The sequence below is a fragment of the Marmota marmota genome, unplaced genomic scaffold (genome assembly GCF_001458135.2).
Source record: "Marmota marmota marmota unplaced genomic scaffold, marMar, whole genome shotgun sequence".
NCBI lineage: Eukaryota > Metazoa > Chordata > Mammalia > Rodentia > Sciuridae > Marmota > Marmota marmota.
Genome location: NW_026000243.1, coordinates 995,571 through 1,009,266, shown reverse-complemented (window position 1 = coordinate 1,009,266; position 13,696 = coordinate 995,571). Strand labels below are relative to the sequence as shown.

The following is a 13,696-nucleotide window of genomic DNA, read 5'->3' as shown; positions in this document are numbered from 1 at the left end:
GAAAGTGGTCTTAGAGTTGAATAAATATTCTAGATGTGACTTGGGCATCTCAGATTTCTGCTAATGTATTAATGAAGTCCAATGCACAAGCAATACACTCCTTTATCAGTTGCATACACATTTTCTTTTTTATTGTCTTACATTTTTTGTTATATAGCAAACTTGAAATTCACTAAAATCTTCTGGTTATTTAGTCAAGAATCATGGTAGTTCCTACTTTCCTCTACAAGCATTTTGCAGTGATGTTTCTGAATTATTATATTCTGCATTTTTTCTTGTGAAATTTCATCTGTATTATGATATTTCCTGTATCTAATTTTTAAAGTTCAAGGATATTTATGTTTACACTAGCTCTGAAATCTGCTTCTGGGAATAAAGACAGGATATAACTGAGGGCTACAAACATAATCACTTTTTATTTTTGATTGTATAGGAAGATACATTTGGGCATTTTTTCTCACTCCATTTAAACCGTAAAGCTGAGTTCAGTTTGTGCATTGGCATGCAATTGGTATTTATGTAACTGGAAAGAGTAAATTTAAAGTGGTGTGAAATTTGCTTTCCAGTGAGTGCATAATAATACCAAATACTATGTTTTATAAGAGAACTGGAGAACTAAGAACAATGAAAAAAATTCCAAGGCAACAGATGAGTATTATTTGTTATGAATAATTTACCTTATTATAGGAAGAGCAATGGTTGCCCGATCAAGATAACTCATAAGGTATTATAGAGCAATACAATAAATGAAAGTCTTTGAATGTAAGAAAAATACAGTGACACACTTCACATGAATCATAATATAATAAGTGCAGCTTTCTCTTAGAGTTATTTGCAATTAATGTTTATATTTTGGGACAGGTCCTCTTCTCTTCTCCCACAAGCTATTACATATTAACTAGCCTGTTAGTCTCTACTCAAACCATTCCTCATCAACATTATGTACGGGTATCACAACCACCATTATCTTTCTAAAACAGCTTATTTATGACTTTCTCCTGTTCTGCCTTTTCTGTAGAATGAATTCCAAATTCTTTAGTATTGCATATAGGATATCCTGGTTTTAGTCCCAACATATCTTCCTATTCCCCTCCATGAAATCTATGTTCTAACCACACTGACCTACTTTATATTTTTGAATGTTCCATGCTCTTTCAAACTTCTGTGCCTTTACTCATTTTGTCACTTCTGAACAGAATGCCCTTCTCTACTTTATATTTGGTAAATCCATTGGCATTCATTGAGGCCCAAGTCAAATATGACCTTCTCAATTTTACAGTCTTGATTTTCTCCTCCAAAATTCCATTGTGCCTTGAACTATCACTGATACTTAGTATAAGCTTAATAGATGTTTCTGGAATAAGTAATTACTAAATATCCAAAACTATGAAGTGGGGGTGTTCAGTTTCATTGCTGTTCTATGTAAAAAATAAATCTTACAGTTCACAATAATTTCTCTGAAAATCCATGAATATATAGCATGTTGATAAATCAAATGTATTTCTAAAAAAATCAATTGAGTAATGTTATTTGAAAGTTTAAAAAATCCTATTTTTATATCAAGCTCTTTAATATATTCTGTTTATCTTATGTACATAGCCTTAGGATTGGTTAATATAAAGAAAACTAGTAACAAATTAGAGTCATATGACTTTGATTTTGTTTCTGTATATTGGGTTGGGAATATCAAATTAGCCATTTTCTATAGGTTAAGGTTATTATAGTTAGTATTTCTTTTTTCCAATTTTAATTTCAATGTTTGTTCATTTATGATCAATGTATATAGTTCATCTTGGGAATATTATTTTATAGAACACAAAAAGAGAAAAAGTACTTCAAGTTAGAACAGAAGGAAGGGCTGGGAATGTGAGTCAGTGGTAGAGTGCTTGCATAGCATTCATGAGGCTCTGGGTTCAAGCCCCAACACCACAAACAAAACAAAATCAAACAAACAAACATAGAAAAACAGGGGAAAATAGCATAACTGCAAAACTGGATAGAAGCAGAGAATGAAATAAATAATATTTTATTTTGAAAATAAATACAAGGTTGGCAAATGATAATATATGCTATTTGAATGAAATACAGAGAATAGAACACTATCTGTGAATACTAGGAAGCATGTTCTCTACTTTTATGCTTTCTTTGTAGACTTCTAAGATGCTAGAAGTGGAATTAAGAGGTGAAATGTATGAATGGGTAGTGAATTCCATTCCCTTTCAGTGAATTGGAGGTAGGGGAACACAGTGGTAAACAGACAACAGCAGTCCTCTCTTAGCAAAGGAAAGCTTTATCTCTCCAAAATGTGACAAAGACTGTGATTTTGTTTGGGCCTTGAACCTGACTATTATGGTTTAGATATGAGGTGTCCCCCCACATTCATGTGTGACACAATGCAAGAAGATTCAGAGGTAAAATGATAATATTATGAGAATTATAACCTAATCAGTGGATTAATCCTATGGGTTTACTGGGTTATAATTGTAGGCAGGTAAGGGATGGCTGGAGGAAGCAGATCACTGGAGGCTATATATTTGGAGTTTGTATCTAGCCCTGGTGAGGGAATTCTCTCTTTGCTTTCTGGTTGCCATGTCCTGAGTTGGCCAACAGTGAACTGAACCTCTGAAAAGCTGAGCCAGAATAAATTTTTGCTCCAGTAAGTTGTTCTTGTCAGGACTTTGGGTCTCAGAAATGCAAAACTGACTAAAACTCTGAGACTAAATAATGTAAGCTGAAACCAAATGACAACACCAATTTGAAAAAGTGAATTAAGATCTCATTTATTTATAACTCCACATAATTAATTTTGACCAATAAATGTGGTTGCCTTTATATCTGTGGACCAATATAAAAAATGGAAATACATTTGCATTTTAAAAGTGTAGAAATGCCCACTCATGTATTTTAAACAGAGATCTTATGTCAAACTTTATTTTTATTTATATTTAAAGCATAATATCTTATATAGTCAACCTTTGAAGCATGCTAAAGATCATCACACTATCCCATCAAATATTATAGAATTGATTCAGCCTACTATTTTAAATAGAGCTCATAATTATAATCTATTTAAAAGAGTCCAAATTATTCTTCTCTGCTCTGAAGAATGATGCTTTAATCTAATATATGTCTGTATAACAAAGAAAATAACAAAGTAAAAGAAAATACAGTTGATAAGTCAATCTACTATTTTTCCAACAGGATTTTCTCTGATACTAATGCATACAGGAATAGGTTTCTTGTTATCAGACCCTGGACTGATTAGGATTCTGGATTTTTTCATATTCGTCAGCATAGTGTTGATACTGATCAGTGAGGAGAGGCTGATTAGCTTCATCCATTTTGTTTCTGGCACGAATCAGACAAGAAGCACCCACAAAAACAACTGCCACCAGTAATAAAGCAGCGATTACTGCTATGGTTACAATCTCAGATATACTGAAATCCCGACCTATTTGAAAAAGAAAATGAGAGTTAAAAATATATTATATATTTGTCACTAAATATATTTGTCACTAAAACATGGACAACTTGAATAAGGTATTGTTGTAATCACTTTAACAGAAATCTTCAAATTTAATTTCAGTGGACCACATTGCTTAATGCAGCATTTGTAATCTGGAAGGCACTTTCTAACTTCTTTAGTAGTCTACAGTTATTTTCATTGGACAGTTATTTTCATTTCCATTTTTAAGTTGAAGAAATGATGCTTGTTGAGATTTAAAATTGAATAGGAAAGCTTTGAATTTCAAAATCTCAGAAAGAAAAGCTTAAGAATATCTTGATCCCTCTTCATTTATAAATATAAGCTGACAACTCATTCTTCCCACTTATTGGAAATGAGATCTTTGACAATCAAACCTCTTTAAACATCAGCTTCTTTAATTGTGAAGCAAGAATTGTAATACTTACCTCAAAGACTTGTGAAGTTTAAATGAGACAGAGTGCTGAATAATCAGCTCAATAGCACATCAGAGTGAGTTCTCAATAAATGTTAAATTCCATCTCTTTATCCCCAAACAAAAGTCCAAATGAAAGTTTCATATCCAATGAAAAGGTATGCTTCAGAATATTGTGATTATTTTACTTTAGAGACAACAAGCTTGCTTTTGGAAAATACCACATTAAAAATACATTTTTAACACTCACTTGGCCATTGAACTTCATAAGCGTATCCCAGGTTGTCTGGAGCAGTAACAAACATCTCTGTGTTGGTAACTGGAGGCCAGAATGGCACCATATTGTACTGTCTATTATGTCCAATAGGAGCATTTTCCAGTGGGAATGTGGATATATCTAATATATTCCAAAGACAACTGGTTAATAAATACGAAGGTAATATTAATGTGATTATTATATTTTTAGGTGTTCAATATTAACAGAGAATGTAAAATTTTTTTTCATATTTCACAATGAATTAAGACATAAAATTTCACTATAGCAGAACAGAAAATTACATAAATTACATAAAACGGTTCACATGCTTTGAATGCACATAATAATATCATTTAATACACATGTAAAATTTTTATGAACAGAGGAATTTTAGTATCATATTATCTATGATGATTATAGTTATTTTATTTTTAAAATTATGGCAGATAATTTAAAATGCATAAAACATTTTTCAAAGTCAAAGAAAAGATACATCTATGACTTACTGTAGTGTCATCTGTATTTCAAATTTGAGAGATGATGTATTTATTGGAGATTGTTCTTAATGACAAATTTGTTTGATATTTTTCATTTCTTTATGTTTACTTTTAGAGAAATCTATATTATTTCAGGTTTTATTGTTATCAAAAAATAATTTAAAATTTTCATCAAGTTCCTGCAATCTAATTTGCTTCATTCCCTCTCTCCTGTTTCTAAGTATAAGGTATTTATATATGAGGAATTTATATCATTAACATTATCATTCATTAGTGAACACATATCATTCATTAGTGAATTTCTTTCTTTAGGGATAAAGGAAATAATTGGTTCTCTGTGGCAAAAGGTTGTTCTTTGTTTTGCTGTTCTTTGTTTTTCTCTATTTATATGGGATTATAATTAAATACCAAATGGAATGTCACAAAATGGGCTTGTGCAGGTCACTAATGAGAATATGTTTTTAAGGGCTAGAATGTTTGAGAAGGCCAGTTGGGTTTTATATTTTCTATTTGCAAGATGTGTATTACCTCAACAGTTATTGTGATCCTATAAATCACACTGTTTGAAGAACAATGATCACAGACTTGGCAAGTGGTGTTTACATTTTGGCGACTTTATATTCACTGTGTTAAAGCTAATTGAATATTTATTTGATAAAACGTGCTGAGTGCCTACTGGTGACAGGCAATGGCATAGACACTGGCATTTTAGCAATGAAAAGGTAACATTCCTGCCCTCAAGGAGCTCATAATCCAGCACATTTTTAGTAGTTATTTGTTAAAGTTACACATTCAGGTTAATAATTCAGGTATTTTTTTTTTCTGGTACTGGGGATTGAGCCCAGAGATGTTTTGCATTGAGCTCTATCCCTAGCCCTTATTGTTCTTATTTTTATAATTTTGAGACAGGGTCTCACTAAGTTGCTTAGGGCCTTTCTAAGTTGCTGAGGCTGGCCTTGAACTTGTGATTTTCCTGTCTCAGCCTCCTGAACCTTTGGGATTACAGGCGTGTGCCACCACACCTGGTAATAATTCAGGTAAATTTTCAAACTTCTCATTTCATCTTTCTTGTGAATCCTGACTTGACCAACCTCAACCCAATTCAGTTCCACCTGTGTGATGAAGTGAAATCCATTGGAAGAATCATAGTAAAAATAACAGTAGCAGCAACTGGATTGCCATGTAACTTCTCTATGTGAAAATCTTTCCAATGCTCCCCATCTCTCTTAAACTGAAGGATCTTGAGTTTCTGCACTGTTTTCCCTCTGACCTTAGTATCTCTTACCATTCTCTACCTACTTCCTCCTCTGCTCCAACCACATTGGGCTCCTTTCTCCTTTTTTGTTTGGAACAATCTTCCTCCATGTATCTACACAGTACTCCCTATCTTGTGTTTTGATTTTGTCTACATAGACTTTTACAATCAAATGTACTATCTGTTTTACAATCTAACATAACATAGTATATTTACACTTACTTATGGTCATTTCTACCACCAGGCAGGTCTGAGTTTTGTATCCTACTTCTGGAACCTAGAATACTTCCCAGGAAATAGTAGGTGTTCCCAAATAATGTTTGTGAAGGATTCATATAGATGTGTGTGATTACTTCATTTCTCTCATGGCTCAAGAGGTGAAGTAGTAATTGTTCTGGGAAATGTATTAACTGCCTTCTGAGAAATGCACTAAACTTTTGGGCTACTATGTTTAAATATTAACTCATAATTGTCAGTTGGGAAAAAAGAGAAAGAATTGAATTATATGTTACACAGACCTACAATTTAGTAAATAGAAATTAATGCTATTGTAATTAGAGTTGGATGGTCTGTGTTAGACTATCTCATGTCTATTAAGAAAATTCCATAATGGATATTACAAGTGAATGACTGTAATTTCCTTTGACTATAAAATATAATTGTTATCCCATTCTGATGTTAGTAATTAATTCTATAATCCTATGAATTTGAAATAACCTTCAATATATTTATAGAGATCTTTGATCCATATAAAAAGTAATTTCATTCTGTGCTCCTAGATTTATTTTCATGAAGAGCTCTGATTTATGGAAAATTTTAGAAATTCCTCTAATATTTTTATTTTCCTTTATCCATATGATAGTTGTTTTATGACATTACTTTACAAATTACCTTTTAATTTTTTGGCCACATTTTCTCAGGAATATGCTGTAGACTAATTTTCTATTTTTTATTTATAATACTTTTCTTTCCACTACTTACCAGGTAACGAGAAACTTTATGCTAGGTATAGCTCAAACAAAGGGAGCGTCAGGAAAATAAAATAAAGCTATTTTTTTTTTCTGGTTCATCAATGACTATTGAATCTAGAGAACTTTAACCAATTGCTATGAATGTGAAGTAATTATTTTTCAATCAAGATATGAAAAGCAAAAGAACAATTTTCATCACTGAAAGAAAACTCCACTTAAAGAGACTTGCCAGATTACCTAAAATTCTCCATTTTCTTTGAAAAGTTTATTAACATACATGGCATTGTGAATGGCTAGATAAGCATAATTTATACACTGCTGGTTAGTTTTTAGAAGTATATGTTTAACAAAACTTGGGTTTGTTAATTCCTTACCTTGTTAATTCCAGTTTACTTGTTACTGTAACAAAATAATACAGTTAAATATACACAAAGTGATAATTATGATTGAAAAAAATGACGTTTCTTCTATAAGAAATAAGTTGAGCACTTTGGAAAGTTTTGTTAAAAGTGAATGACTAAATAGATTAGGGAGTGGGCAAGATAATCATAAGGGGTGAGGGAATCATGGAAACCCAGTACTCAGTTTGCATCACAAAAGTCTTATTGTCTTTTTTTTTTTTTCACTTTTTAGAAGCTGATACTGCAAATATTAGACACTTTGTTGTGATTACAGTTTTTTTATATAAATACACATGAAATATGAAGTAGAACCCCAATCAATGAATTCATAATTCACTGACAACTGAACAATATTTATGTGTAAGTTGCTTGTTTGTTAAAAATTTTCTAATTCAGTAGACTGTTAACCAACTCATCAATTAGTGGTACTGAGCAGGTTGGAATAGAGACTTTTACTATTCACACAAACACATGCACACACATAAAATTAAGAACTGACAAATCAATGGTTAATTAACCTCAGACACCATGTTTATGTGCATGATGAACTAAAAGCACAGAAGCCAAAATGTAGATCACTTTCAAAATATTAACTATTTGAAGTATTTTCATCTTTCAAAAAGTAATACAAGACTCTCAGCTGAGTAGGGATGCAGAAAAAGAGGTCTTTCTAATAATATTTAAACAATGCATTGACTGAAATGAACTTTTTAAAAGAGATTTTCTATGGTATAGTATAAAAATCAACATTAACTTTTTAATTTAACAAAATTTCAATTTTATGTAAGGGCATAAAATAAACAAAACTCAGAACTGTGGATTAAATCAGGTGTGGAATATTTAGTTTGGGGGGGCACCAAAAAAGAGCTCTGTTAGGTTTTCCCATTTATGTTAAAAAGCAATGAGAATATTGGTTGGAAGATATGGGAAGAAAAAGTTGGGAGACATGATAATCATTTTTTCATAGCAAAAATGAGAAGGCATTATCTGGTTAGTCCCAATGAATAAATGTCATCTTAAAGTAACTATCCTGAGAAGCTCCTGCACTTTCAGAGTGGCTTTGAATATCTGGCAATGGCTAGAGAGTGCAGCTATTTTATCCTTATTTTGAAGGGTATTTTATGTGTGTCGAGTGCTAGCTTAAACTGATAACTGTGCCATAGAGCAATCCCCTTCGTGGAGACTTAGAAAAGCATATGAAAGTGTCTCACCAGCATTATATCTCCTCAGCCATTCATCAAAGACAGCATCAGTGAAAGTATGCAGAAGGACAAAAATGGGGTCATTTGGAGACAAATGGGTTTGTCCTCCTGTCCCATTCAGGAATAGATGGGCCAAATTGTGAAGACTCCGAACAGCAGGGTCATACTTCCCTGTCGGATCACTGTAACCTAGATTTAAAAGTAAGGATGAGAACAGTAGAAAATGCTGCACATATTTCACTTTTCAAATCAATAGCAGTGATCATGTTGAGAAACAGTTATCCAACGTTTTTCAGGCCAAATTTTGCATTAATATAATAGCATGACTTCTCTGTTCCAATGGCTGATGACATTTGCTTGCTATATCCAGAACTAGGTTAGTTTTAAACTAGTGGCATGACATTCTAAAGGTAACCTCTAGGTTAAAAATAATGACCTGCCAAGCATGTCAGTCAAAATTTATACAACATTCTATCTTGACAAGGCAGACATTGTTCTACATGAAAATAAAGATAGTAGAGATCTCCAGGTGTCACTAAAAATTGCTGACACAATTGGAAGAACACCACTTTGTTTGTCCTGAAACTTAAAATGCCAGATGTTACTTTTGTCTCCAACCTCAACTCTTTTTCAATGACTGTCAGCATGTTTATTTTTAGAAAATTATTTTTTTTGTAGGGAATTTAATATGTCTCAGCACTTTCCTACCATTTCTGTACTAGTTTTAAACATCTGGAAAATCTACTGTCAAAACATTTATAGGATTTTTGATAAATATTTCACTATATTAAGGAGAAAATAAAGATAGATGCCAAGAAGATTGCAAATATAAGTGAAGAGTTATATGTGTTTGAATGGCTTGAAGAATGTTGTATAGATAAAGCCATTCATTCATTTATTCATCTTTCATGCATTTATTCCTTTATATTTTGATAACAGGAAATATTTAAAGATTGTTTATAATGTACATGAAATGTATGAATTTTCATACATTCTGCCGCCAGGAAATCAGTATAATTTATCTTCTATTAGGCATTAATAAAACAATCTGTATATTCTCTTAGAAATCAGTCTACTTAGTTTATAAATTCTAGTTTAGTCAATATATAGTAATTATCTAGGAAATCATCTCCAAATGATTGCATTTATGTAGTTATTAAATTTAAAACACACTTAAAGTAGATAAGAATGACATATGCTTTTGATAATAAAAGGGGAGAGAATTAATTATCATGTTTATCTATCAAGTATCTCAGATCACAGGAGAGAGACCTGTGCTCATTTTCTGGGTGGCAGGGTAGCAGAGCACATCCTCTAATGTGTGCAATGCTGTCTTTAAGGAAAATTTGAACAATAAGAAGTTTTTTTTTTTTTTTTTTTTTTTAAATATTTATTTATTTTTTTTTAGTTATCGGCAGACACAACATCTTTGTTGGTATGTGGTGCTGAGGATCGAACCCGGGCCGCACGCATGCCAGACGAGCGCGCTACCACTTGAGCCACAACCCCAGCCCCAATAAGAAGTTTATATTAAAGTTACATGTAATTATTGTCCTTTAAAATTTTAAATATGTATCAAGTATGATTTAGAGTATCAAAATTTATTATTTCAAGACATTGGACTTAGAAAATTTGGATTTGAATCTGTGTTCTGTTACTAAGTAGCTAAATATCTCAGGAAAGCCTTTCACTTCTTTCGATTTCAGTTTTCTCAGCTTTGAGATACTTGAAAAATGTTGGTGAGCAAGAAAGCTCAAATTAAAAGTCAGAAGAAGATAAGTCAATTTTTTAGTAAGTGTTTTTAAAAAGTTACAGGATGATAAAACCTATATATAACAAGCCTAAACCGGGTTTTAGAGAATGTCAACTAATTGTTTGAAATTACTTTAAATTGTTATTTTGACTTATTAAAGAACATTGTTTTTAAAAAGTAAATGTCAATTCTTGAATATTATTTGCCAGGGCTAGACTTGGATATAGTCGCACATAATGGCCAGGTTGCTGCCAGAAATTTGACTTTAAGGTTTTTTTTTTTTTTGTGTGTGTTTAAGAGTGGGAAATAATTTTCAGTGTCTTCCTCTGTAATTATTACATGGAGTTTCATAGTCTGACACTTCAAGAAGCTTCTTTTTTTGAGCATAAAATTGTGAGTAAATGCTACCAGTACTCATTTCATAGGAACTCACAGGACCAATATGCCATTCAAAGCCTTTTCAGAGAGACCTGATTTTGAACCTGGCAGCTTCCTCTCCAAAGCACGGATTTAGTTTACTTGCCTTCCACTGTGTTCCGGAAACTGTTTGTAGAATTGGAATAAAAAGGAGGTGTGTCAAATACACCAACTTCCAAGCACTCAGCGACATCCTGTGGTGCGGGAAGACGCTGCACCATGGGTCGGCCCACATTTCCAGCTGGATTTCTCCTGATTGGCCCACCCTCCGTGCCTGGGGAAAAAAGAGGACAAACATTTATAGGATGCCCAGAGGTCTTGTCCTTACTCTCTAAATGTTCTGTTGTTATTGTTTGCTTGTTTGTTTGGACTAGGAATTGTATCCAGCTCAACTACTGAGCTACATTGTGGGTCCGTTTATTTTTTGTGACAGGATAAAGCTGGCCTTGAACTTGTGTTCCTCCTGTCTCAGCCTCTGGAGTAGTTGAGATTGCAGGTATGTGCCACCACCCCCAGCTCTAAAACTTTATACACAACATGAACACTGAAAAATAGGTTTTCCTTGGTAGGAAACAAATTTTAATTTTTTTTTTTCATGAGAATATAACAAAGTGAGAATTCCATAAAAAATTGGATTTTGCTGAAATTATCTCCCAAACCTAAATTCTGCAATAAATTCTATATTTCTCTCTCTCTCTCTCTCTCTCTCTCACACACACACACACACACACACACACACACACAATTTCACACCAAAATGCCATTTGTTTCAAGTCTTCAGAGGCCTAAGGGGGGAAAAAAATCCCCAATCACTTTGTAAAGTAGTGTGCATTTCAATAAGTACACATTCTTCAGCTTTTTCATCAATTAATGTGATAAATAATTCAAGTTTCTGAAGAGTAGGAACAAATAGGTAAACAAAGAGCTGTGTTACTAGGGATAGATAATATGATAGGAACTTTAAGGGAGTGAAGAAGAGAGGAAGGATGATGCAGGGAGAAAGAGAACGAGAGAGAGAGAGAGAGAGAGAGAGAGAGAGAGAGAGAGAGAGAGAAATTATTTCCAGTCAGATGGCTCCAAAACGATTTCATAAACAAGAGATTTATAAAGAACTCTGAAGGGTTGAAAAGAATTTCCATAGAACTAGGAGGAATTTTACAAAGTAAATCATTTTAGGCAGAGGAAATAATGAGGGGTCAAGCCGCTCTCTTCTATTTATACAGAAACCTTCTCAGAAGAACTCTTCTGTCCTTGCTCAGCAGTGTTCTCCTTGGCCTTCACAGTGCCTGGCATTTACAGCAATTGTTTGGTGTGTGTTGTTGATTGGGAAGGCTCTTGATGGATGTAAAAAATGCTTGTTTGGAGAAGAGCCTTCCAGGAATATGTGGCAATAGAGGAGTATAGTGGACTGTGGGGAACAAAGGGAAGCTAGACCAGAGCCTTATTGTGAAGACATCAAGTAGCAGGAACAGAAAGTTATATTTAATTCATTAGGAAGAAATTAGACCGGTGGGAAGAGAGGAGATTGACTAGGAGCATTTTGCATCAGTCTGTCCCACTGGTCTCCAGAGAGAAAAATATGTGCCCTAAAGGGACAAAGAATATAATTGGACTGGGAGAGAGAGTATTGCAACTTCAACTCACATTCCACTTACTTTGTTCATAAAACTTCCTGTATTGCATAGTAATTAACATAATTATTACTACCTGATGAATTAGCATAATGAACTTTATATAATATATAAAGAAAAAATACACCTATACTGAGATTGGAAAGTATATGTGCATTTATTGGGGTTACATCATCACCCAAAATTTTCCAAAATCACTAGTTAAACTATCAATCTGAGCTGATATTTTGAGGATTACTGTTTAGGGAATTATCAATAAATCCCCCTCCCCAAAAACGTATGGATAAACTTGAATTTCTAAGTACTATATCCTAATTTTCCCTTGTGGAATTTCATAGTAAAGAATTTCGAGAGTAAAGAAAATATTTAAGGCTATTTATTTAACTGTCTCCAGTTATTTTTAAATTTTTTAAACATGAACAAATATTCACATCCAGTGTATCAGAGTTCTGTGGAATTTCCAAGAATGAATGGAAAATTCTGAGTATTTGAAGGAAAAAAATAGATTTGAGCAATATGGCATAAAAAGAACTATTTTTCATTTGATTAATCAAAGATAATATTTTAGTAGCTCGAAGAATGTTACATGTCAATAAATCACTTTTTCAATCAACCAAGTGGAGTGCAAGAAGAATATAAACAATGAGATAGCTGAGGAAGTATTGATCTGATATAATATGTATGGGTTTCCTACAAAGATGATCAATGAAACCACAAGAATAAATAGGATTTTCCAAGAGGAAAAGTAGAGAGAAGAAATAATTGCTATGAGGATTAAAGATACTAAAGCATTTCACATACTATGAGATATATAATGTGTTCAATAAAAGTTTAGTTTCCCCTTTTCTTTAGCTTAAGTAATAAATAAAATATTTGGTTTTTATATATTGAACTGAGACCAGGGTAATCTTAAAGTTTGTTTCACAGCAAATAATTGTTAATTTGTCATAAAACTATGTCTTTGAATTTTGAGACTTGTTCTATTTATAAGAAAAACTGTGATGAAAATAAAACATCTTCACTTTATTGAATTGTCCTTTTTGGGGGCACCCAATCATAAATATTATTAGAAAATGCATGGAAAACTCTGAAGTCCAAATATAACAGCTTTGGTATGCGCTTCCACTTAATTTCTCTGCCACAGGTAGAATAACTCAGCCTGACAAAAAATACAAATTTATTCTAATTTTTAAATTTCCATAGAGGAAAAATATATTATATAATTATATATAGTTATATATAATTTTATTATATAATTATATTATATAGTATCACATATTTTTATTTCTATAAACAGCTAAATACTCTTTCAATGGTGAAAATTATACACCTATTTCCTTCTGTTCTATTTAAGGTTACTTTCTCTGTCTCTTCCTCGTTTTTTTTTTTTTTTTTTTTTTTTTTTTTTTTTTTT

General features: G+C 32.5%; 1 protein-coding gene across 1 annotated transcript in view; it reads right to left on the bottom strand.

Annotated features, from left to right (window-relative positions):
• Window positions 1-2,828: 2,828 nt before the first annotated feature.
• Window positions 2,829-13,696, bottom strand: part of Tyrp1 (tyrosinase related protein 1) — a 19,162-nt gene continuing 8,294 nt past the window's right edge. Inside the window, exons 4-7 of the mRNA XM_015499101.2 lie at window positions 10,758-10,925; window positions 8,491-8,670; window positions 4,150-4,296; window positions 2,829-3,451 (exon numbers count right to left, since the gene is read on the bottom strand). Coding sequence (XP_015354587.1) covers window positions 3,246-3,451; window positions 4,150-4,296; window positions 8,491-8,670; window positions 10,758-10,925 — 701 coding nt within the window. The 3' untranslated portion in view covers window positions 2,829-3,245. The remainder of the gene's footprint in view (window positions 3,452-4,149; window positions 4,297-8,490; window positions 8,671-10,757; window positions 10,926-13,696) is intronic.